The following is a 27,439-nucleotide window of genomic DNA, read 5'->3' as shown; positions in this document are numbered from 1 at the left end:
TACTCAACCAATTCAGATCAAAACATTTTTGATTCAAAATACCTTAAACATAAAATCGTTCGTAAAAACAAAAGTAAAAAAAAACATATAATACATCTGTTTTTAAATGTCTTTTAAAACTAAACTAAAAAATTGTTTCACTGTTTATTGAACCTTCCTACCTAGGGCCTGGAGTCGAAAACTCTACCAACCTTGCCAAATGCCGATTGGGAGGGACCGACATTTATTTCGTATATTTACTGCTGTAATTTTATCCGATTTCAGTTCGTCCGTATATCCGCGTGTGTATGCTTGTTTGGAGCTAAAAGTTAATAGAATGCGTCGTCATCTAAAACGAGTCAATCTGTCGAGTTTCAGCTCGATCGGATGTCGGGAAGGGAGTTAATTTCTCCTTCCAAGATTCATTCCAGAAAACAAAAGGGAAATTAAAATAGGTAAACAAACAAACAAAGGTTGTTGCATTTCCCAGGAAAATGCTGGAAATTGTTAACCTGTATTAAAAATATTTATACACGGTGCCCGGAAACTCGTACTTCAAGCGGGAAATTTCAAATCACACAAAGATGCTAAAAAAGGCGATTTTTTTCGATATTTTTTTCAGCAACTTTAATTTAAAAAATACTCCTGTGAGGCTGGTCATCGAATTATTAAACAGCTACGAACGATTGTCCTCTATCATATTTTTGGTCTCCAAAATATCCTTATTCAGTGATCTTTTTATTCTATGTTTTTCAAATTCTTTTTTTTAAGGGTGAAATTATGATATGAATTTTTTTTTCAACGATAAAGGATATTGCAAAGAAAACTAGATTATTAAAATATTTAAAACCATAATTTTGTAAAAAATTTAGTTATTTCAAAAAAAATCCAACTTCGCACTTTATTTACTCCAAAACGAAACATCAAATCAAAAAAATATATACCACAAATACTAATAATGTGATTTACTACGAGTTTTCGGATACCGTGTAAATCATAAATTTATAAAGTAGGATGGGTAAGATAAATATTTGGTTCTAGAATAATGAATAATGATTCAATAACCAAAATACGTAAACGCTCCGGACGTTATGACGTCACCGGAACCTACGCCATTAGCTACCAGTCAGAAATACAATGTTTTGGATGCATGTGGTGGCAGTGAAAGATAAGCACAGGTCGCCCAAAGAGAAGATGGACACATATGAAGGAAACCTATGTTCAAAGCTTGCTGGTTGTAAAAATGCAAACTTTAAAAATTAAAGTATTTACAAAAACGTGCTAAAACACCTGTAAAAGTTAGATGGTAAATATTAACTTGAATTTAATTCATATGTTGTTTAGATTATTTCTTTTCAGTGGGAAATTATTACAGGTTACCTAATATTTAATGTCTGCAACTAATCTAGATAATCTAGATAGAGATAACCATTTGCCAGTCATTGAAAATATCTAAAATGTGGATTCGCCGATTCCTGGATATCATGACTTGAACTGGGGACATTTATTCGTAGAAATTATCAGATAATTAGTGGTATTTTTGTGATTTGTGAGTTTATCGCTAAACTTCCCGGATGTCTACCAAAAATTATTAAAGTAGGTACCTACGTTTGCCTACACGCATAGATACAACATACAATATAATATAAATGAACCCTTGAAGTAGAATATCTATATTTTTATTAGTCGTCTCCACGACTTGTTCAAGAAACCACATGGCAGAACATATGTTCTAGCACAGCAAAGCATGATAAGAGGAATGGTTTTGGAAACCGAAACTCTCCCAAGAGTCCTGACTGCTTCCAACTGCGTCTGGAGCAAATGAGAATATGGAATCCCCAATTGGTTTATGTTGTGAGGCTGAATGTAGTGGGGAGGGGAAGGATATGGGGAAGAGAAAGTTGGGAAAGTACCTGGCTATTCAGATCTGGTCACCAAACACGGCCAAAGTCATTTCAAGTTTCAATTCTGAATGGTGCTCTTACACCAGGGCGGAACTTTATTTTTATTCTTTTTTTTTCGAGGAAAACAATTTCCCTCAGGGCCTATAGCATCTCTGAGGATGCTGTGGGGGGGGTCTTTTTGAGGAAAGGAAGGAGTGAACATTGACCTTGAAGAGACCCATGTTATAGGAGGGAAGAAACTCGTTCACAGCCAAGCTGTTGAACTTAAAGACCCGTTCTCATGTGACAAATGTCAACCGTGTGGGCGCGAGTTTGGCATGTCACCCGATTATGCACCGTTGCCGAAGGAATCAATGAAGCTGGTTCCTCGGAGCATCTTCCATTGTAATACCACTAGAACAAGGACGGCATACCTATCTGACGCCTTGGCTATAAGGATTGCAATCCGTTTGTTAAGAGAGGAGAATCTATCAAACGGACCTATCTTCCGAAATTTTAAAATAAATTTTAAAAAAATTTTGAGTAGGTACTGTATGTAGATGATTAATTTTTTGTTCAATAATATAATAAAAAAAATATTTACAAGAGAATATTTAGTCAGAAATCTATTGCAAAGCTCAGCGTCGTAGTTAGTTCACAGCTCGTCATTATCTTATCGAATTCTGATCAATACACATCACAGTGTTTCACATTCCTAAACTTATTCTGAGAAGTAGACTGTTTACAAAATAAGCGATGAGTAACACGGCATTACTCAGAGTACCCGGAGTAGGGACTTCTTGCTAAGAAATACTATGTATGATTATTAGTGTTATTGCATTACCTGTGTAGTGAACACAGAACAGCCTTGGCGTGATAACATTGAATCATTCTTGTTTGGTTTCGTCGGCCATATTCATTAAATGCAAGGCTAGTCCCGACCGATTGATGTTTTAAATAAAAACTCCATTAATTGTAAATTGAGTTACGAGTATATTATTATCGACGCATGAATGTAATTATTTTAATATTATGTGATATAGATAAATGTGCGGAAGAAGTATAAATGAGAACATAACGTTTTTTTAAATGTGAATACCGCACAAGAATCTCAGACACGGCACACCCAAGTATTGGGGTATATTTTGAGACCAATGGGACTGTGGGAGGAATGAGATAGGGTAGTTATAGTTTTGGAAGATTTTCCCGTACAGCTTGGAAATATTTGGAAGTAATGTGTCAAAAGAGAAAAAGAGAGAAAAGTTACTGAGTAAGTTGAGAGAAACATTCATAAAAAAATGAATTTCCTCTGTAGTTCGGAAATAACCTCACCTCCAGTGTGACAGGAGAACAGAAAGCCGAATGGGACATGATGTCTGACGTTTAATCCTCCCGTGTCTGTGAACCCTGTATTCTTCAATAATTGTAAATGCAACCTGTTTTATATAATGTTTTTTTACAATAATAACTTATTAATCAAAGCTCATTGAAATATTTTTGTCTATATAGGTACTTATTTGTCTGTCTATTCTTATATTTGTTAAGCTCATTATCCTGCAAAGATATTTATTTTATTTAAATACTATTTACTCGATTTTCCCGGATTCTAAAGACAAATTGCGGAGCTATGAGCAATATACCAATTTATTGAGATTCGAACTTACCAGAAAACGTTTTGCGTTTATCTCTAATAATCTGAGTTACAAAAGCAATTACAATGAAAGATCAGAAAAGGTGACACACTTAACTCGTATTAATTCGTAATACTAATCTATTTGACAAGTAGTCAGTGATTCATTGTTGTACTTACCTACCTACCTACCTAGTAGCCAAATTATTATTTTCAGGTATTATGGAGTTTTACGCTTTCTCCTTCTTTAGTCAAATTTTCCAACGGTGTCACAGTGTCCAACATCAGGGCAGATGTAATCTCAACATCAACTGCAAATGGACATTGTAACACTGCCCGAGACGTTGTCTAAAGAAGGAGGAAATGCAACTCGGCATAGTACCCGAAAAATAAATCACGATGGTATTTTATTTTTTCACTACGTTCATATTCATATTCATGGAAACTAGAAACTACACCAAGAGCACATAATGATGAAGACATAAGTCCGCTCCAGGCGTAAGGCGCTGATAACACCTATCAGTCCCAACACATCACCTTTGATTATTATTTAAAAAAAAACGGCGCTACACAAATGTACAAATCACCGGATATTATTGATTACAGTAATCAGATCACCTACATAGGCGTCTACTGGTTTTGACAAGGGGTGCCAAAATTATACTCGCGCCAGGCGCCGTTTAATTCAGGGCCGTCGCTGGATGAAAAGGTGTTTTTAAACGTATTGAAAGCGTAATAACACTAATAACTGTATAAGCGAACGAAATAAAAAATATTCTTTTCAATTCGATATTGGTCGCCTGCTTAATCATAAGTTTGCAATGTAAATAACTCCAATGTTATGAAGATTGCATAAATGAAATTTCTAGGCGTTTTGTGCTCCCCGGTAGATTTTCTATAATTTTGTATGTAGTGAGTTGAGTTGACCTCACTCAGATGAAAAGTCGCTGATATTTTTTAAAATTTTATTATTTATAATCATTTTGTATTTGTTTACCTCTTCAGTAATATCCATGTATTTTCTGTATTTGGATCGGAATGAATTGAATTTTTGTTTTAGTAGTAAGACCCGCTCAAGTTGTTGTTTACGACAAGTTTAATATCAAATAGGTACTCACCTAATCGCGCTTTGGTAATATCATTTATTTAATTACCTAAATATTTCGAATACCTATTGACATAATAGCCCAGTCAATGAAGGGAAAAAAAGATCCAATGTCGGAACTAATTCCCCGGAAGCTGAATTTTTCACAGATGTTAGAAGACCTTTAGACATGTATTTTTACAAAAGTCCCCGAATTTCCCCCTTGTGCTTCCTTCCCCACCCCCTCTTGAATATATTTTTCAAAGCCTTTCGGAATACGCTAATATCTCCTTAATGGTTTTATTAAATCATATAATTTATTTTTTGTTTAGTTTCTGATAAGTTATTCTAAAAAATTGTATTCTTTCATTTTTGCGAGAAGAGCTATACAATCTCTACAATTTATTAGTAAAGAAAAAATATCAGTTTTTAAAATAGTATTTCAGAATATATTTGCACATAACTTTTTTCTGAGCCTGTAAACGACAAAAAATAAATCTATAAAACTTGTAGTCAATATTTTTAGCTATAAAATAATGTATATAATGATGGGTTTCAATTTATAATAAGGCACGTAGGCTGTTAATAAGGAGCACGGCGCGCGGCGGCTCGAACGCGTAGCGGTTCGCGGCGCAGCGAGAAATTACAAAAACCTAAGGAAAGTAATGATTAATTCATGTGTTTGCTTTTTTTATAACAAATTCATTTAACGTTGAAGAGTTTTATTGTTATTTACCAGTTTTAGTTCGGAGGCGAGGGGGGGAATATAAATATTTTCCCCTGCCCAATGAAGCGCTTTCATTATCGTGTATATAACCGGGGCACATGTATTATATGTGCCCCGGTCTGGCTAAACAGTCATATTATGTTGTATGATTGTTTGTTACTTATTATTTAAATAAAGTTATGTGAAATAAGCCAAAAATACCGACAACAGCGTGAGACTACTCTTTCACAACATTAAAATATTGCAGACCTTATGTTATGGTGAAGTTCTAAAAAATCTTTTGTGGAAATTCTCACTTGTTTTATCATATGCACCTATCAACAATAAAATACCGAAACAACAAATCACTTAAAACAGTGCATAGATCTAAAATGGTTTACTTTCAAACAAGCTTCTTAAAATATACCTCAAAAAATATTATAATGACAAAACGGTTTGTAAATTATATTATATACCTATCAATATTATCTATGACAACATTAGGCAAATATTAAAATAATTTTCTAGTCAAGAGAGTCTTCCATTTGTTCGTCATACTGGGGTGTGTTCAGAATAATAATTCGTTACGGTTGTAGCACGTGGCAGAGCAGGTAAATCCAGATTTTCTGCAGCCACAGTAATTTCCACATCCAGACTTGCAGGAACAGGACACCAGAGAAAGAAGGTCATCAGGAGCAAATGGTTTTAAAAATTTCTTCTTTCCACAATTTTCATTTACATTTTCATACCTCCATCCCCAGTTTATAGGGTTTAGTTTTGTTTCCTAACCAAAACTGTACTTGCAAATAAACTCTCAACAAATGTTGATGACACGATTCTGAAGTCGGTGGTAGTTTTTAGATTTAAAAGCTGATTTTGTCGTTAGTCTGGTAAACTAATAGTATCGAGCTTCGTTTCAATTAGAGTAGCTACCAAGACCATACATGGCGAGAGCGAATTTTTCTCCATTTTGCAACAAGTTCTCTTCAGTTGCATCTTTTTCCAGAAATGCCTCAGCTGCGTGTTTTGCCTCGGGATTGTTTTTCATCATGTCAACAGTTTTTATGTAACATCGTCGAATATCTTTATGTAACATTATAGGTTTCTCTATGATGTAGAAAGTTCTGGAAGGGGCCTTTCCACCAACATCTTTACAGAAAAAAACGAATTTTCCTTCAGGAGCAAGTAATACCAAAAGATCACTATCCGTGCCAACAACAATCACTTTTGAGAAGAAGTTGAGTTGTTCGATGCCGGTTAGTACAATGTCAATATCGGCATCACCTTCGGCCGTGACTGTTTTCAAACCAGATTCACTAAATTCATGACACAGTGCTTCAATCATTATTTTTGTTGTTTTTCTTATTAGATAAGAAAGCTTCCTTTTTAGTCAAACAACTTGTAGTGAAGTTTAATTCAATATCGCACGATGAGTTGTTAGCCAACCTTTGTCTTTGCTCTTCATATTTTACAGTCGGTTCTTCAGGGTATCCATCGAAAACGACAATAGAATGTTTGCTAAATTTAGTATGGACGAAACGTGAGTATGATTTAATGATGTCTCCGTAAGTAGTTTAAGTTTGCCAAACAACAGAGTGTAGGAGGTATCCCCCATCGATGACTATTGCAGCATTTTCCAAATCAACTTCGTCATGAATACTTTCGCTAAATACTTTCGCCGTACATGATTTTGTTCCTTTACGAAGGGAGACTTCATCAAAAATAGAAGGGGTCTTGAAGCCAATTCATATCCTAAGTAGGTCTAAAGCTTGCTAGGACTATCACTAATGCACAGTATTCTGTTAAATAGCTGCTGGGGTTTACTGCAACTTGTCTCGTCCCAACAGTTGCGGATTTGAATCTTGCTGGGTAGTCACCATGTCTTTCCTTTTCAGTCGTATATCTCCAAAATTACATCCTTTCATTTTTTGCATAGCTGCCAGGCGTTATCACAATTGACACTATTATCTGAAATAAACCCTGAAGATAAAGACACCAGTTCTCCCGAGAGCTTGGTGAACGGGCTGTGCTGTCTTAGCCATGATGTATATTTTCCTATATCTAGCTCATCCCTTTTCTTCCGTGATTCGCGCAGCTCAACATGCTGTTCAGTAAAATTAAATAAATTCTAAACCGATGAATTCTTCAATGCTCTCTTGCACTTTCACGCAGTAAGTGGTTCCAAGTTTCCACTTTGATTCCTGTCAGTGATTCCGCGCCCAAGTGTCAAACCTCCTACTGACTTCATTGGTCGCATGAGACACTACTCGATGTCTCATGTCTCATGTAAAGTACCCATTTTCAGTGAATAGCTTATATTCTTCTTTAGTTATTCTTGATTCGAGTTGCAACATACTTTGAACGTACATATGTGCTGATTTTGCGTATGGTAAATGTCCTGCCGGGTGGAAAAATGGAAGCATATCAACAATAGTATTTAGGTGCATTTTCCGATTCCCGGACTTCTCTGCAAATATAAATCTAAGCATGAGGTCGATGCAATGTAAAAGTTAAAGCCACAACTTGGCAGTACTACTCGATGATTCCTTAATCCTGTCTTCACTTGCTTCAGTATATGGAATCGTCTCTTTTAGATTGTCTTAACCTCCTCCATATATTTTTTCCACGTAACTAAATCTTGATACATATTTTCTATTTGTCTTAATTTCCCATCAATATCTCGGTATTGTTCTCTGATTACGTGGACAAGAGACGCTGCTGTTGTGTAGGCTCTGTTTGCCCGAGAATATTCATGTCCATGGAGCATGTGGGTTACTGTTGAGGACGCGTAAAGTGATTCCCATAAATTTCCCACATACATTTATTTAAATAATAAGTAACAAACAATCATACAACATAATATGACTGTTTAGCCAGACCGGGGCACATATAATACATGTGCCCCGGTTATATACACGATAATGAAAGCGCTTCATTGGGCAGGGGAAAATATTTATATTCCCCCCCTCCCCTCCGAACTAAAACTGGTAAATAACAATAAAACTCTTCAAAGTTAAATGAATTTGTTATAAAAAAAGCAAACACATGAATTAATCATTACTTTCCTTAGGTTTTTGTAATTTCTCGCTGCGCCGCGAACCGCTGCGCGGTCGAGCCGCCGCGCGCCGTGCTCCTTATTAACAGCCTACGTGCCTTATTATAAATTAAAACCCATTATTATATACATTATTCTATAGCTAAAAGTATTGTCTACAAGTTTTATTGATTTATTTTTTGTCATTTACGGGCTCAGAAAAAAGTTATGTGCAAATATATTCTGAAATACTATTTTAAAAACTGATATTTTTCCTTTACTAATAAATTGTAGAGATTGTATAGCTCTTCTCGCAAAAATGAAAGAATACAATTTTTTAGAATAACTTATCAGAAACTAAATAAAAAATAAATTATTTGATTTAATAAAACCACTAAGGAGATATTAGCGTATTCCGAAAGGCTTTGAAAAACATATTCAAGAGGGGGTGGGGAAGGAAGCACAAGGGGGAAAGTCGGGGACTTTTGTAAAAATACATGTCTAAAGGTCTTCTAACATCTGTGAAAAATTCAGCTTCCGGGGAATTAGTTCCGACACAAAACCTTCATTGACTGGGCTATAAGCTTACTTTAGAAATATCATGTATTTACCTAACCGTACATAATACGAAATTCTTACCAGTGCTTATTTTCATGAAATTGATATTATACTGTATTGTGGTATCAATTTCTCTGCTTAGTGTGTGGAGTTTTATGTTTCTCAGGGGTGCAGTTAGTAATACGAGTAGGTCGATAACATTCAATAAGGATTTGGTCAACCTTAAACCAACATACTTTTTTGGCTTCAATGAAAATAAACATTTATTTCCATCATGATAAATCAATAGACTACAACTTCAGGGGATGATTTTTGAACCTTTCAAGTCCTGAAAATATTATTTAATATTTTTTAAGTTATGAATACCACACAAGAGTCCCAACTGCTCCTAACCATCTGAAGCCACTGAGATTATGGTATTCCAATTATTGTTGTATGTTGTGGAGCTGAAGGTAGTGGAAAGAAAGGAGATTTTTTTAAATGTGAAACTGCACAAGAGAGTCCGGCTGAAGACGTCAAAAAGTGTCTCCCACAACCGGCCTAACCCGATCTCATCCATCACGCAACTGGTGGACAGATGCATCCGCCATCAAGACCAGACCAGAGCTCACACCCATGAGCCCGGGCAACCCGGCTAAGTCACCAAACATAGCGAACCGCTTGGGACGACTTATGGCAAAGATTTCCGGGGTGACGGTACCCATACCAGCCTCCCAAATTGAAGGATTGTGTTCAATAATGAACATTTTGAGCAAATATATTTTTATTACATAAATTCATCTGCGTACAGGTATAAAATAATTATTTGTGTTTTAATATTATAAATATCACTTCTTTTACATTCACATTGTTTATTAAAAACATAGGTATAATAAAATATAAGTGCAGTATTGTGTTTATAAAAACTTGCAACAATTTTACTTCATATTTACATTTTCTAGACATTATTGTATAAAAATACACATAGAAAAAATCCCTATTAAAATTTAACAATTCCTTCAAAATTAAAATTCTAAAAACAAGTTAATTCCAAGATATATTATTATGACAACTAAAACAAATTATTAATGCTTCTGCGAATAAATAAAACTGCTTAAAATATTATATTAAATCATAGAAAACAATATTGTCGACTCACAAACGAAAATTTGAAACGGATGAAATAGAAAAAGATTCCTAGATACGACCAAATCTTTTTCTGATTTTCCTGTTAAAATTTTCATCCGAGAGTCACTTATTGTCTTCAATGATTATATATAACAATTTGAGGTTTTACTCATGTTATATATTAGAATAAAAAATACTTATAACCCTTTGCACTCAAAAGTTTTTTGGTATGTGCATACATACCGCCAACTCAAAACATTTTTTAAGAAAATAAATCAATTGAATTGTAATTAAAAACTTATATTCTTCTTTGTTTTTGGTAAAATAGAATTCCGTATATGATTACTATTTAATTGTATTAATATGATTCTTGTTAAATTATATTAAAAAGTTTAAAAAAATGTTCATTAAAAATATTGAGAAGTAAGACTTTATTTTCTTGCCGCCATAGCTGCGGCACTCGAGTAATATGGCAAACCATGCATGCCGCCCCAATGGCGGCACTCGAGTACTAAGGGTTAAAAGTAAAAAAAATCTGCATAAATTATAAGTTATAATTTACGTTTTTGGTATCTTCAACAAGAAATATTATATTATTTTTTCTTCAACATAATTAATAATTATTAAATAGTATTAAGTCATTGACTGGCATAATCTAGAAGAGTATTCATTGCAAACATATTGCTGTCTTTATGTTCCATCTCATTTGTACACTGCAGAACCATTTTACTCTTATCTATGAGTCTATGAGGCTGCAATAGATTCGAACATTAAAGGGTATTTTTAAAACTCCATAATTGCAATAAGAAAATAATTTCGTTGACTTAAAATTTTCAGACAGAAAATGCTGTGGAAATTTCATGATGCCAGAGCTCACCGTCTGATAATTCATCATCGTTCAGACAAACAGAAGATGTTTGCTTTATAAATTATTATTTGTTAACTGCTTCTATTTAATAATATTTATTACGACTAAAGAAATTGAAGATGGAGAATTCAAATTACCAAATTTAATTGTGTAGGTTTTTAACGATAACCGGATAAAAAAGTACAGAGACAAAATAGAACATGATAATAAAAGATAAGGTTATTTTTTTTCCGCCACTTTTCTTCAATGTTCTGTTTAGTCATGGAACCGTTTTATGTAATTGGTAAGCAAGTACATAAATTGTTTTATCAAAATCACACAGGTCATATAGTGCTTTATCTATCACAAGATGACACATACTCATAAAACTCGTCCTATCTCTTTTTCTATTAAGGTCAGACACATAATATAAATACATTTAGAAAGAGAGAACACCAAGACCACATACGCTCCCGCATAATTTGAAATACATAATTCTATAAAAGATAATATTTTTTAACATAAAATATAAAAAGTGAAGTGAAAATGACCTTTACATACCTTTGTCTAATTAAATGTGTTTATTAGTTTCTTACAAGATTTTTTTTTTTAAAGTTTTATTACAAGAAAACAACTATAGGTGAGCGATTTAAAAAAAACATTAGCATTTAAATTTTGAAAATTGTAATTGCGTATGTTTATTAGTAATATTAAAACCTGAACGTCTTTCAACTGTAAGTTGGGATACGGTCAAAAACCGCGTATTTATTTGAAATTGAATGACAGGCAGGAATATTTGTTGACATAATTTTTCTTTTGTAAAGACCAGAGGGGTTAACTCATTGCGTCCCAACATCTTCTTTCTGTCAAGTCAATAGTGTCATAGAAACTTAACCCTGTGGACATATTTCTAAAGGTACATTTCTTGTTCTTTGTTCTTGTGCAATGAAGAATAGTAAATTGCCAATAAGTTCAGTACTTGACAGGTTAATTTAAAAACATAGGTAACAGTGCATTGTGATGAAATTAAGAATACGTTATAAAACATTTAGCAAGTGTTCGACAATACTGGTACACTGATTTATTCAGAATCGCAATTAATTGTAGCATCACTTCATAACAGGTAGTATTTTTTTTCACGGTTGCAAACAATATTGTAGTGTTCTTATTTCTCAATACATAATTATGCACATTCATTCAAATACAGAAAGATTTTAATGGAAACTGATGTCGCCAACATATAGAATTAGTCAACACAACATACAACACACATTCCCAACTAGCAAATAAATAATTAAGCCGTCCAAAGGCAAAATAAGGTGTATAAAATCTTTTGTGGCTCTCACAGTATTTCGATATCCATTAGTGTTCAACTATAGCTTGTTACTTGTTCGCACTTGTCTAGCTCTCGGAATCTGGAGTAAGGTGATGGAATATCTAGCAGGCGAGTCCTCCGCCCTCGTTCCTCATGCACTCCTTCCTGACGTAGTCCAGCTGCTCGGGGCTTAGGCCTAGGCCGGGGGCCTCAGCCTCGAGCTGCGCGGAGCCCCCTACGCCAACCAAGTAGCCGTTGAGGCGTGCCGCCAGGTGAGATTGCTGCAGCATGGGGCCTGTTTTCAGCCCGATGGAGGCGCACAGGTCCTTGTGGCCCTGCAGACGGTACTTTTGGTGGTAGCTGCAAATTAATTAAATTATTTAATCAATTTATTTGTGTAGACAGTTGCCAAAAAAAGTCTCCCTGGTGTCGTGTTGCCTCTTGTGCGTATACTGTATATCGCAGGCAACTGTTGCGACGGAACTTCTGCTTACAAGTAAAGACACACAGTGTAAAGGTTTTTAAATCATCAAGGAAAAACGCGAGATAACTTGAATGAGGAAAAATTGCTTGAATATTATAAATCAGTTTTCTTCATTGTTCAACAGAAACAAATAATATTGCTCACTTTTTAAGAAGCAAGTAACATTACTTTCCAAGTACTTGGGAAACTAGTTTCAAATGGAAAAATTAAATAATAGCAGACCTATCTACTAGGGTCAACAGTTACGTCCAGTGCAAAAGTAGCTGTCACACGTGGCGAACCATTTGGGGCGACTTATGGCAGAGGTGTTGGTTATCCAATGAATGGTTCCCGGGGCAGCGGTACGTGGAGTGTTGTGTGGAGTGGTGTGTGGAGTATCTGAACGAAGCTAATCGTATACATATACACATTTTTGCATAATGATAATCTTTTCTACATGTAACGGACGTACTGCTCCGGGCTCGGCTGCGGTCGCCCACTTTAAAAATATATAAAATAAAATTCTAAATTAAAAAATATAAATAAAAATTCATGTTAAATATACTGCCGAAATGTTAAATTGTATGTAAAATTATGTAAGAATGTAATGTAAAATGTAAAAACAATAAACGAAACGTCGGAGCTTGGCTAGAAGTATACGGGCAGAGAAGTACTGTGAGAGCTGGTAAAATCATGAGAGCATTTAATTCGGGCACGGTTATGAGAATCGTGCTATACGAGAGGGAACGTTCGGCCCCGGCCCGAAGCAAAGGGCCGTGCGCCGTCATGGCGTGCGAGGTGATTTGCCGTCAGAACGTTCCACAGGCGCGATTCTGAGGATCGTGCCTGAACAAAGAAAGGCCGTGGTCGCGTTCGACCACGGGCCCGAAACTACCGGCCGAGCGGCGGTAGACGGCCCGGCGGGGCGCCGCGATAGCGTCGCAACACGGCTCACGGATTCCAGGAATCAAAGAGAAAGTGGGCCCGTGTGAGCGTCGCGCGCCCGCCGGTGGCCTATAAAACGTGAAACACCCCCTCGAACGTCAGATAGCCAGCAACCTCCACCAGCTCTACAACTCTCTCTGCTCTGCCTTCGACCTCGCTCCGACTTCTGACTCTACTCGCCTTCTCTTCTTCTGCCCCTCGCCTCACCCCGGACCTCTCTGCCTCTACGACCAGACCCGGACTCTACGACAAGGACGAGTATCAGCATCGGACCAGCTACAACGGCTACAGAGACGCCCCGCTCTACCCCTCCACGCCACTGAAGGAAGACATCTCACTCCTCCATAGATTGGGATCACCGGCCCCATTTACAGTCTTGTGTGTCACACGATTACGTCTGATACACTACATTTACTTTTTTTTGTAGTTTCGACTTCTGAGTTGACAAATAAAAATTGATCCTAAGATGCTCACTCTGTACATGTTGATATTATAAAAATGTTTGTAGTAATTATGTAGAATTAACATACTCTTCTGCAGGGTAGAACTGTCCAGCAGGCGCCAGCTCCGTTCTCAGTCTCTCATTTGTCTCCTTTTCCATTCTTTTGTAGGAAGCTTCGGCTATAATCTTCTGCTCCTCGTCGTGGTACAGGATCATAGACATATACTGGAACACAAAATAATTAGGATTAATATTTATAATCAGACATTGGATTATCCTGTCCAGCATCGATGTGGATTTGCACAGGCATAATGCATACTTATTTAATCTCACTAACTTATCATAATCCCTCCCACTGCAGAAGAAGGCGATGGGTCGGGAGACCAGTTGAAGAGGTCAATATGAAGAGGCAGGCGCATCCCGAACACACCTCACCAATGAAACCGGGCACCGCTGCTAAATTACCAAACTTAGCGAACCACTTGGGGTAGTGTTGGTTATCCAATAAATAGTACCCAAACCCGCCTCCCAAACCTTATTTCAGTAATCACAAACTTCAGAATAAAAGCTGTACAAATTGGATTGGTTGATATTTTTTTCATTCTGGGGAAACGGGGTATATTTGAAGATAAAATTTGAAAAGAAATTGATTTGTTTAGAAATGGCGTGTTTAAATTTCACTGTATCTGGTTTTGACGGATGGATTTTTTAATATTTTATATGTAGTGTGTTGAAAAAATTATAAATATTGATTACCTGTCTCTTGATCTTGGTGGTGAGTCCGTACTCGTGGTTGTGCCAGAACATTTCCAGAAGTTCATCGTATGAGATTTTCTTGGGGTCAAAGTCAACCTCTATTACTTCTGTGTGGTCGGCTCTGAAACAAAACAATTATATTTGAAGTCGGGTACATTCTAAGGATGTGTTGTTTCGGAGAATTTGAACAATTCATCAAATTTCAACGTTCATTTTCAAGTTCTGTGAAAGATTTTTTAAAGTTCTGTTTTAATTTCAGTTTTGTCAAGCAACTAACCTTTAATGATATAATAACAGAACTTGAATAGGACTTTCACAGAACCCGGAAATGAACATTGAAATTTGATGAATTGTTCAAATTCTCTGAAACAACCCGTCCTAAGAGTTTTACCAAAGGAATAAAGTGTATGTGCTTCCCATGGATAAATCATAATTTTAATTTTATTTAAAACCGCACAAGAGTCCCAACTGCTCCAAACCGTCTGGAGCCAGTGAGAGTATGGCTCCCCAATTGGCTGAAGGTAGCGGGGAGGGGAAGGAGTTAAGGGAGAGGAAGGTGGGGAAGTACCTGACTATTCAGATTCGGTCACCAAACTTGACTAATGCCATTTTAAGCAACGTTTCAATTCTGAATGATGGTCTTTCACCAGAGTGATATTGGGAGTATCTTCCACTCTGGAAAATTCTTCAAATATGCTACGTATATATTATTTTTAATGAATGGTACTTGCTTAATTTACACCGGGATTAGAACTCGCTACCTCCAGATTAGTAGTCAAGAGCCTTACTCCTCGACCACGGAAACTTTATTATTAATTAATATTTATTATTAAAATAAACACTTACATGTTCTTGTATGTGGGGCTGTCGAAGATGCCTCCCGCATAGCCCACGCGCGTGCGCACTACACCGAGACGCGCACCAAACAGGCTGTCATTGGACCAGAAGCAGCCCATGCCGAAGGTGGCTTTCTTTACCGGCACCTCCACATAGTGGAGCGGGTTGGAGCCCTGGAATTAAACAAAAGTATTGATTTATTAGGAATTGTGATGGCGGTAGATGCTGTGGGAATGTTCTGCAGAATCAGACACATTTATAAATTTGGAGGCAATTATGAGTTGCTACGTCCTGGGAATTATTCATATTCGTTGGTGACTTATTAGGGGTGCTCGGGTTCATGGGGGTAGGGCGTGTTCAGGTTTTGGCGACGGATGCATCTGTCCACCAACCGCGTGGCGTGCCATATTGGGAGAGGCCGCTTGAAGGAGACCCTTTGACCTCTTTGAAATAATCATCCATATTCAGCATTATTATTTATATACGTAATATGTATATGAAACCATTTCACATACGTTGAGTCACGGACAGTGGCTCTAAAACAGGAACAATGTACCTTCTGCTTTGAAAATAGGGTAGTTAGATGTTTAGAATGATTCTAGGTTCAAGACAAGATAATGAATAAGACGCGGAGACATAGAGAGGCATCAACAAACCAGGTAACTAGAATAATACCAGTCATGATGCAGTTAGGACAGTGATTTATGGACCACATGCTGCTCAATCTGGAGAGGTTGCGAGCGAATAGCAATACTTACTTTACTCTACAAGAACTGTAAGGCTATCAAAAGTAAGTTAGTGGTAAGTTAGTAAATAGATTGAAATAATAAGTATAAGTAGTCCACAAGTCGACAAATCTCTAAGAACCACTTGGTAGTGAGAAAATTATTGTAAAATTCACTAATATATCTCAATAATGACATTTTACAAAATAAAACTTTAATAAGAAATGCGTGTCATCTATACCTGTTTGGTCAAACGCGGTTGAACAAAATACATTTTAATTCTTAATCACAAGATTAATAAGACTAATACAATAGTAAAAGATTGGTTGAATAAAAAGTTTATGTTGTAAACGGTTTTGTTAAAAAAATTAATTAAATATTAACAGAGCCACAGAGCTATCACAGCAAAAATAATATGAATAATACATAGTATTGTTGTAAGTGCTTCAAGGTACATTTTGAAAACAACCAATACCATAGTTAGGTACCTACCTTCCCAAATAATAACAAATGCTCTATTCTATAAATTAATATGGTTTACAAGAATTGCATAAATATACATAGCAACACTGGGTTGGCTTTTGAAATTTGAAAAATTAAATTTAAGAAAACTGAACTGTGAAATTGGCGAAGTTAGACCTGCGAACCTTATTTCAAAACTATTATTTTAATTCCTACGATCTTTTACAATTAGATATGGTTTTGCAAACTAATATTTACATAATATGTTTGTTTGTTTTGAACATTTATTTAGATGTATGCTAGATTTTTTTTGTTCGTACATCTAATAGAAAAAATACAGTTAACTTTGTATAAAAGTAAGTGCACAACCTTCGGGAGGTGACTCTGCATGATGGTAGAAGTAAAATACTACCCACAATAATTTTAACAAAAAATACAAAAACACAAAAAATTATCATAAAAAGTACCCGTCAAAAATACCCATCAAAAATACCTACTAAAAATACCAATCAAAAATATCTACTAAAAATACCCATAAAAAATACCTATTAAAAATACCTATCAAAAATACCTGGTAAAAGTACCTAATAAAAATATTTTTTAGTCCCGTTATAAAATACTTGTGAGTATTTTGGAACCAGGTATTTTAAAGATTTGTCACAAGTACAAAGTATCGCATGAAAATACCCGGTACTTTTACTGGGTACGATAAATACGCCTCACCTCTATTCTGTTGGTATTTTTCGTAATTGGGTATTAGAGGTGGGTTCTGTGAGTACTTTTCGTTAGTGAGTACAAGTACAAAAATATACCGGTTAGAAAAAACATTCTTAAAAGTATTTTATACCGACATGAGGATTGATTGAGAATTAAGAATACGTAATTTGTAAAACTCACATAATTTCTACTAGTGACTAAATTTCTACCCACAGATTGACACAGATTCCCCTAATAATTTTTCGAAATTCATGGGGGGGAGGGGTTGATAGAGAATTTCTGTGAAACAATATTCCCCACAAAATAATTCAAATCCATGGGGGGGAGGGTTGTTAGAGAGCTTCTGAGAAAGGTTATTCCCCGAAAAAAAGAATTAGAGAATTTCTGTGGAAGGTAATTTTTTAAAATTAAATTTCACAAAATCCGATGTAACTTTTTTTTCGTGTCCTCTGGTGCTTTTACTTATTTCGTAAAGTACCTGTTAAAATTACCTGCTAAAAAAATACCCGTTAAAAATATCTATTAAAAATACCCATTAAAAGTACCTATTAAAAATGCCTGCTACAAATACCTACTAAAAATACCTGTTAAAAATACCGGTTACAAAAAATCACAAGTATTTTATACCTATCTGGGGACTGGGGACAGAAAGTAATAAATAATTTTGGACCCACGTATTTTGGAGATTTGTCACAAAGTACAAAGTACAGCAGGAAAATACCCGGTACTTTTACTGGGTGCGATAAATCAATACCTCCTTGCGGGGGAAACGGATAAATACGCCTCTCCTCTAGTGAGTACAGGTACAAAATATACCTGTTCAAAATACCGGTTACAAAATACTCAAAAGTATTTTATTCTTTGAATATCTGCGGAGTGGGGACAGTGGGGACGGGGTGTGACGGGGACCCGAGGCGTGCTGAGCAGTCACAGAACTACTGGCAATAATATCTACATTGTTATTCTTTCTATTTTCTCATTATTGATCTGGCGAAAGACCAGTGAAAAGTAACACGCGAAAAGAGATTCGACACCTTGGCATTATTTTAGACGCAAATCTCTTTCAAATCCCGTATTTCAGACACTGTCAAATAATGCTTGGATTTGTTCTCCGTAATGGGCAAAGATACAAAGATACAAGGTAATGGGCCACCATCATCCAAATTTTATTTTAAATTGCTTTGGATTTGTTTGGTAAACTGATGCGAATCTTCAAACTTCCTTTTAACCCAAGTCATTTCCTCCCGTCTTACAACATAATATATCAGTTTCGGCTAATAGTTTCGGCCGCACTTTGGGTTCCGGCCAAAATTGACGGCCGGCATAGTCCAGTGGTAACGCATTGGACTGCCATTCCGAAGGTCACGGGTTCGAACCCGGCGTGCGCAAATAAATTTTATTTGATTAATTTGTGTTATTTCACAATTAATTAATTAAAATAATATATAGTATATTTGCGGCACGTTCCAGAGTGGAAGATACTACCAGTATCGCCCTGGTGTAAGACCACCATTCAGAATTGAAACGTTGCTCCAAATGGCTTTAGCCGTGTTTAGTGACTAGATCTGAATAGCCAGGTACTTCCCCACCTTCCTCTTTCCCTTCCCCACTTACCTTCAGCCTCACAACATCCCCCAATTGGGGATGCCATAGTCTCACTGGCTCCAGACGGGAGCAGTTGGGACTCTTGTGAGGTATTCACTATAAAAAAAAAAATTAAAAAAAAAAAATAAATAAAAATTAGCCGAAACTTCGGCTCTATTCGGTACGCCTCTAGAATAACTTATTATTATGTCTTAAAGTTCAAAGAGTTTGTAATAGTAAAATATTATTTAATTTTGTCGCTAAATAATTATTATGTAGCTCTAAATAATATTTGGATGCTTTGTATAGCGCCGTTTTTGTATTGCTATTACCAAAACAAAGCCTAAAATACTATCTGATTTGTTCACTTTAGTTGTGTTCAAAGATTATTAATTTTTTAAATTCCTTTTAAGCTAAAGTAGGTACCTACCTATCGCATACATTGAATAACTGACAACAACGAACCAAAAAGCGCAAAAAGTAAACCAATTAATTAATAAAATTGATGTTATTTTATTTAATTGTGTATTTGATCTATCTTTGTCTCAAACTCTTACAATAAAAACGTTAAATTTGGGGGTTCATAAGGTTTTTTAACTTATTTAAATAAAAATTCCGTCGAAACTAGAACAGAAGCCAAAATTCGGTTTCGGTTAGTGCAATAATTGTGGATACCATAGTCCCAAAGCTATGAGCAGTTGGGACTTTGGTGTTAATAAAAAACTAGCCAGATAAGCCAGGTCATAATCAAAACAACACTACTTATTAATATATTTGATCAATTTCATGTTATTTTTCTATATTTGATCAATTTCATGTTATTTTTCTACTTTTCGTGTGTTTTCCACACACTCTATGAAGAACGTGTTTATTACGCGACGTGAATAAAAAATCGTATAATAAAAATGAATTGAAACTGATGATGACAAGGCGAATATTATTATTTCTTTCATCCAGTCAGATAGCGAGTGACACGATGAGTCGCGAATGGCAGATAACACTAAACTTATGCAAGAGCCAGGTGAGAATGTTACATTCTATCAATTAGTCAGTAAATCAATTGTGACGTTATTATTGTGTTCAATACTATTAATTTATCTACTTCTAATACATTATATCCGTCCCACGTGTAGCTATGCTCTTCATATTCAGTTTGTATTCCGACTTTTAGCTGAGTTGATATCGCGTTTGGGTCCTACCCAGCCGTAGTGTGTTCAATTCCTCGGCTGGCTAAGGCCTCCATCGGAACACAAGCAACATTTTCCGCTTACTGTGGTGGTAGTGAGGAGATTTTCAAATATTGTCAGGTTATTCATAACCCGGGAATGTTTTTATTTATTTTTAAAATTAAAAAAATATATATACATAATGTAGGTAGGTAGGTAGCACTTACCTACAAAAAAACCCATATAAACATGAATTTATAAGGTGCGTACGTAATGAGAGTAAATTTCTCCACGTGTATATTATATTCCAATTGTAATTTCCCCACGTGTGGGCACGTGAATTGTGTAATTATCGTAATTCGCTGTAATATCTTTATTATATAGTAAAATTCATCCATACTGACTAAGTGCCATTAGACATTAGACACATAGTGACTTTTACCTCACACAGTAACGATAGTGCAGGCATTATTGTTTAGAATATTGATCGTTTGTTTTTCTATTTTTTTAATGTGAAACTGTACAAAGTCTCAACTGCTCCCAACCGTCTATAGCCAGTGAGACTATGGCATCCCCATATGGGGTATGTTGTGAGGCTGAAGGTAGCGGGGAGGGGGAGGAGATGGGGAAGAGGAAGGCGAGGAATTCCTGGCTATTCAGATCTGATCACCAAAAACGGCACAAGCTATTTCAAGCAACGTTTCAACTCTCAATGGTGGTCTTATACCAGGGTGATACTGATAGTATCTTCCACTCTGAAACGTGCCGCAAATGTAGGTACTATATATTATTTTAAATTACTAAATTAATTTAACTTGAGCACGCCGGGATTGGAACTCCCGACTTCCTGCCTGCTAGTCGAGAGCCTTACCCCTCCACCAGGGAGGGCCCAAAACGTATTAGTTCGTTTTGTTGTTTATTACTTATTACTTTTATCATAACATCACAAAAACTGTAAGAAATATCAATATTTAGGTCATTGCCGTGATTGTAGCTAACTGATCGTTTACAAATGCAATTGAAGCGATTGACAATTGGGGCTTCTCTTTAGACTTTGGTATCCAAATAATATTCAGAAATTGAGAGTGTTTACAAAAACATCTAATCTAAATATATGCATTTAAATTTGCACGGTCGAACTATATTTTTAAAAACAAACTTTTCGGGTTTTTTTGGCCATAACAATTTTACTTTATTTACAGTGATTAAATACGAGAAGTTTTGTTTTTCAGAACATCCATCTCGGAATAAGATACAATAATAATATTATAATAACGCAAAATATTAAGTCTGGTAAGTAGGTACCTAGTTTTCTAAAATATATTTTTTCACTTATTAAAAGTGATTTGTACTACGTACGGTCTTCTAAACCTTTTTTTTCAATATCACGAAATTATCAATATTGCATGTGTTTTGGCCAAAACCATTGCATCGAGCAACAGCGAAACAATTATTTATTAAAAATCTTGTAGTAGGCACTTATGTTATTATTTTTCTATATGGGATGATGAATGTCTGCGTAATAACGTGTAATTTCGGTAAACAAAGAGTAATAAATATGGACTCACACATGGAGTTATGTCAGAGTTGAACATTTCCACCAAGCACTGGACTAGGCACCGCTTACGAACAATAATAAGGAGCTAATAAAAGTGATTCCACATAGTCTTGACACACTTTTATCAGACTAATTCTGCGCAGCTATCTGTAGATTGCCAAACAATGTTGGTACTCGCGGTATAAACTGTACAGATAAGTAATTCACGAACATTTGGACACTTGCTCACACGAAAATAGTACGATATCACGTCATGTAACATAATATTATACTTAAGTATTATGTTTTCGTAACCATAACAAAAGATATAAACTTACGTTGCTCGATGGTGGCTTCATTTTCGTGCTGAATTTGGAGAAGAAGTTGAACATAGGTGATTAGTTGCTGCAGCGATGATCGGTGATCCAGAATGAACACAAGTTTCACTTATGAAAATGGAAAGTGCGCCGAAATACCTAACCTCCGAATTGTTTGGCGCATAGGAACGAGGAACGAGACACGTTACGTTTACTTCGTTTTGACCATAAATAAACTGACTACCAAGTGCTACTGGCTGCTACTGGCTACTGGGTTACTAGTTACTAGTTACTAGGTTACTGGTTCTGGTTGTATTGCCTACCAGCCACGAGCCAACTGACGTAACCTTGGTACTTGGTTCCCAAACTCACAACATAATATTATATCGGCATTATTTAAGAATGAAATGTTCACAGCGCTGGCCAAAATATTCGCCACGTTGGAATAAACAGCTGTTTTTAAAGGTTAAGAACCTCAATAATAAAGATAGAATGTTATTTTTAAATTGACATGTTCACGTGGAGTGGTTGGAATGTTAGTTACTTTGATACGTATGCCACGCAAATTGACGGTGAGATAAACTCGCTGTAAATGGGCAAATTATTACCTACTTTTAATTACGATCAACTTAAATCTTTAAAAATAAACCCACAAATTTAGTCATAATAACGAGAATAAATGATAACCCATCGGAATGTTCGAAACGCTTGCCAAATGATTTTACGTCCGACTGTCACGGAACTCCTCCCAAAGAGATAGGCAGAGAAAAACCCATCTAAATTATTTTTATTATTAGTAGGAAAGCACACGGATGTTAGTAAGTGACGTCGTTAGTAGCTGTATACCGATCGAAGGGATTAATAAGGCTAATTCCTTTGGAGTACATTTCATTGAAATACAGGTAAAACAAACATTACGTAGGCATCCTTCCTGACTCCAAAGATGTTTAAAATAGTAAAGAGCGTACGTAAAGATATGATATATATGTATTTAGTGTCACCAAGCCAGATGGAATTTACAAGTAGGTACCTAATGTATGTAATTTAGTAGCCACTTTTAAATTAATAAATGTGAATTAATAGCGTCTATGTGTAAAAGGGCAGAGGCTGTACGTGTACTCGTCTGGTTGTGTGAGGTCAGGAAAAGGGAAGGGAAGGGGATGAGGGAGAGTCGGCTAAAAATAGTGGAGTTGCGCAATCCACAAATAATAATATCGTTTCAGTCATATGTCAGATACGCAGTAAGTACACACTTGTACCAGTCTGTAGGACCTGTACCTATAACTTATTGAAATAATGGCATACAGAGTACAGAGCTCCGGGCCAAAAAGGCCCCTTTCTCTTTCATCATGATTGAAATTAATAGGTTGTTGAAAAATAGATGTAATTTAGGTTTTATGAAAAATATTTTTTGCAATGAAACATGTCTTTAATATGAGGAGAATTAGTCTTTAGGTATGATCTGTTTCGGTTTTTTATATTTTTGAAGTACCGGGCAAGGCAATTGATAGACGCGTTTTCATCGGTAGGGGATACCCGCATGAAATGATTGGGACTTCAGAGTCCCGATGGAGTCGGCAAACCCTAACGTATGGCTTTATTTTGGAAAGTTTGGAGTCTTTTCAAATGTGACTGAAGCGTGGGAAACCTGTACTACACAAACCGAAATGTCCACAATCCGCAATATAACGTTTTTATTTTGTCACTACCACAGACATAGGAATTAATAGACGAGAAGATAATGGCGAGGGGTAAAATCAACTGTTGAAGAACGAAGGGAGTAAGGCTGACTGTGATTCGTCAATAAATCAATCTGACAGTAAATAGGCATCTCGCATTATAATATCACCACTTACTTCTTAAAAGTAAAATCTGCTTTTGAATGAATAGACATTTTTACATGGGAGCGCAAATTACTCGCCACGTTATGAACAAATTTGCGAAGTCCAAATTCGGCAAAAAAATTCGGTTCTATTTTCAGAGTCGAATATTTCGTTTAAGTATTTAGTTAAGACACTTTTATAAATGTTCATAATTTACTTCCCAGCAACCAACCAGCTTTGTGTTTCGCGTCCAGACGTTTCTCGGTGTGATAGTATATGTTTCTAAAACTGATCTATATTATACGATGTGAATATGCTTAAAATAAAGTAAAATAATGCTTATATATGGAATGTAATACGACAATTGGGTTTATTCTCTTTTTCACATGTATTTTTACAAGTTTTCATAGTACAAGTCAACATTTTGCCGTGTTATTTCGTAAAATGAACCGATGATGCCTCGACCATAGTTCGCACAAGAATGATGACGTCACGTTTTCAAATTTCACTTGAGGCCATACGCGAGCACAGCCGGCTCCAATGGAACCGGTATGGGGAGTGGGGATAATACGCTTTTAATCACTTAGGGCAGGTCTACTAATATTCATATGTCTATGGTCACTACATATTTCTTATCTGAGTGAAATGCGACATGTTACATGTTATCATCCGTCATCCGTCATCCGAATTTGCCAAAATGATACAAAGATTTGTTTTTGAAAATTTGATAAACGGCCGTCTGCCTTGTCAATTCTATATAGACAGTTGACCTACTTTGACAGTGCTATTAATTTGTTCAGATCAGAATAATTGGATACTCGGACGCGGGACGGGTGAAATCTAAATAATAGGTACCTAAAACGTTTCAAAATGGTCGTATAGAGTCAGATATACAATATTTATATCTCGTATATGGACTAACCAAATTCTTGTAAGATTCTCACACGATTCGATTTATAACGAACTAATAATACATTGTCTAATTATAAACTTAACACGAATTAAACAAGATCGAGATTATAAACTTTGTGTCATTAGGTAAATTAGTCAACAAGCTTACAATAAATTTTACACAACTGCGTTCTTGATTTCGATAAGGGCCTACATGTTTTAATATTCAAAAATTTCTAACTAACTAACCATCACGCCATTTCTCCGCAGGGGTAGGCAGAGAGGATGGACCGCCAAACATTCGGACTCTTGACATGGCCCGACTCAAGTATCTGATTCACTTGGTCGTGCCATGTCTTCCTCGGGCGTCCCCGACTTCTGCTACCATTCACATTTGCGTCATATATTCTCCTTGCACTCCTTTCTTCGCTCATTCGCTCTACATGCCCAAACCATCTAAGCGTCCCTTTCACTCTTTGCGGATTTCCACATTTCTCACACGATCATACATGGTTTTACAACACATACGCCTCAGGGATTTAATTTCTACAGCATTCAGTCTACTTTCATCCTTTCTCTTCCTGGTTCCGTGCCTCACTTCCATACATAAGGGTAGGTACCAACACTCCATTGTGGACTGCTAACTTCGCTTCATGGGACATTTTTTTGTAAATGCCAATTGCAAACTGCATTTACCCTTTTTTCAATATCTCTGTCAGCCTTCCCATCTCTCGTAAACATAATTAAATACACAAACTCACCCACCTGCTCCAAGTATTCCTCATTCACAACTTTACTATATTGCACACTGTTTTCGTACTCTCTCTTTCAAACACCATTACTTTAAATTTACTTACATTCATCATCAACTCATTCTTCATGCATACTTCGTTCATCCTAGACATGAGAGTCTGTAGATCTTCCATACTGTTAGCAATCAGCACCGCATCATCAGCATATAACAGGCAACACACTTTCAGATTACTCAAATTCGTGCCCTATCCCACCTCTTTCAATTCTTGCATACAATTATCCATGTATAGACTCAATAACCATGGTGACATTACGCAGCCTTGTTTAACATATAATGTAGAATGGTCAACTCACGTCAAGACCTTGATTTTTTTGGTATAAGTCAGAATGTTTTTTGTCACTCACTATGCAATGGAGGATATTTTGTATCACTTTAGTTTTAGCAAGGTCTTGAATTGACTTGACACTTCTATTTTCATATGTTTTCCCTGTTTGTCTCTGCTTTTATATACCATCTGTACGGGACGGCACTGTAGTCGCCGGCCGCACAGACGATCAGGGTTGCCAATGCTTATGTTCTAAAATACCCGCACCGAATGTTCAAAATCCCCGAATCGGGGAATGCAAAATGTCAAATTCCCCGCAAATTCCCCACAATTTCCTTTAAAATTTCGCCTTCAAAATAATACAATATTTAATGGAAATTAGCATTTTTTTATTGATTTATTTTATTTTATTTGGCCATTGACATGATTAACACATATTATTATGTACATAAGAATGTAAGATTAAAAAAATAGGTGACAATCTATTAACTCAACTTATATATTAAAAAAAATTCAATAAATTTCATAGCTAGTAGAAAAAAGGCAATATAATCATACAGTGTGACAAGTACAAGTAATTTAAACGAGACAAAAAATATTTATTTAAAAAAAAATGATAAAATGGTAGTTTAGTGTTAAAACATAAATTTAAACAATTTTTAAAACATTATTTTGCTAATTTATATTGTAGGAAATCATTTAAAACAATGAAGTTAAATTATTTAGTAAGCAATTTACATTATTATAAGACTATTAATTAACAACATATTTAAAGGATTTTCAACAAGGTAAGCATTTATACAGTGATGTAAAATAATTATCTACTTTTAATCATTAATCACTGAATCATGCCATATATTTTTAGTTAACATTTTATTTGAAGGATTGAACTTCAAACTTCCTCCTTCTTTTTTAATACCTTCCCGGGTTGTCATCAATGCTACCACCGTATCTGTTTGTAGGCGATTTCTGTTTTCTGTTTTTAAATTTTTCAGTACACTGAATTTTCTCTCAACGGAAGCGTTTGAAAATGGTAATACAAGTAATAAACTTATTACAATTTTTAAATTTGGGAACAAGTATCTTCCTGTATTGGTTTTTAGGCGAAACACTTTAGCCCACTAACTTTCAGCATCGTCGTCTGCATTTAGACCATGTAGGGAGAAATCCAGAATAGCGTGAGCCCGCCACTCATCATTCAGATTTTCTGCTATAACTAAATTATTGAGAAACGGAAATCGTTGAAGTACAGGCAGCAATGAATTTATTTGAAATTGTTGAGCTTCAAACGGAATCACTATAGATATAAATGAAAATAAAGAATCGCTAAAATCGAATCGCTTGACAATGTCCATTGTCAATTCAATATAAAAAGCTTGGCATGTTTTGTAGAAATCTTGAATCGCTGAACGGGGTACATTATTAACATTTTTCAAGTTTTCCATGCTTTCTGTAGCATTTATTCCAACATATATCTGATATAAATCTACAAAATGTGCAGTGTTATTGAAGTCTCCCTTTAGAATATCGTCACATGATCTGACGTAATTGA

At 35.7% G+C, this 27,439-nt stretch overlaps 1 protein-coding gene across 2 annotated transcripts; it reads right to left on the bottom strand.

Moving 5' to 3' along the window:
* Window positions 1-10,295: 10,295 nt before the first annotated feature.
* Window positions 10,296-22,829, bottom strand: MsrA (methionine sulfoxide reductase A). Of its 2 annotated transcripts, none has more exons than XM_089633095.1 (5): window positions 22,116-22,829; window positions 15,596-15,759; window positions 14,750-14,870; window positions 14,082-14,218; window positions 10,296-12,503 (listed from the first exon to the last, which is right to left on the bottom strand). In XM_089633095.1, the coding sequence occupies exons 1-5, from the start codon at window positions 22,167-22,169 to the stop codon at window positions 12,266-12,268; spliced, it is 714 nt and encodes a 237-aa protein (XP_089489221.1). In that variant the 5' UTR covers window positions 22,170-22,829; the 3' UTR covers window positions 10,296-12,265. The 2 variants fall into 2 exon arrangements, with proteins under 2 accessions (XP_089489221.1, XP_089489220.1); XM_089633094.1 differs by lacking the exon at window positions 22,116-22,829 and adding an exon at window positions 21,809-21,979.
* Between the last annotated feature and the right edge of the window lie 4,610 nt (window positions 22,830-27,439).

Source organism: Hesperophylax consimilis, chromosome 7 (assembly GCF_061612785.1).
Source record: "Hesperophylax consimilis isolate HC1 chromosome 7, BYU_Hcon_1.0, whole genome shotgun sequence".
Taxonomy (NCBI): domain Eukaryota; kingdom Metazoa; phylum Arthropoda; class Insecta; order Trichoptera; family Limnephilidae; genus Hesperophylax; species Hesperophylax consimilis.
Note: the sequence above shows the minus strand (reverse complement) of the source record. Positions and strands in the feature narration are given on the sequence as shown.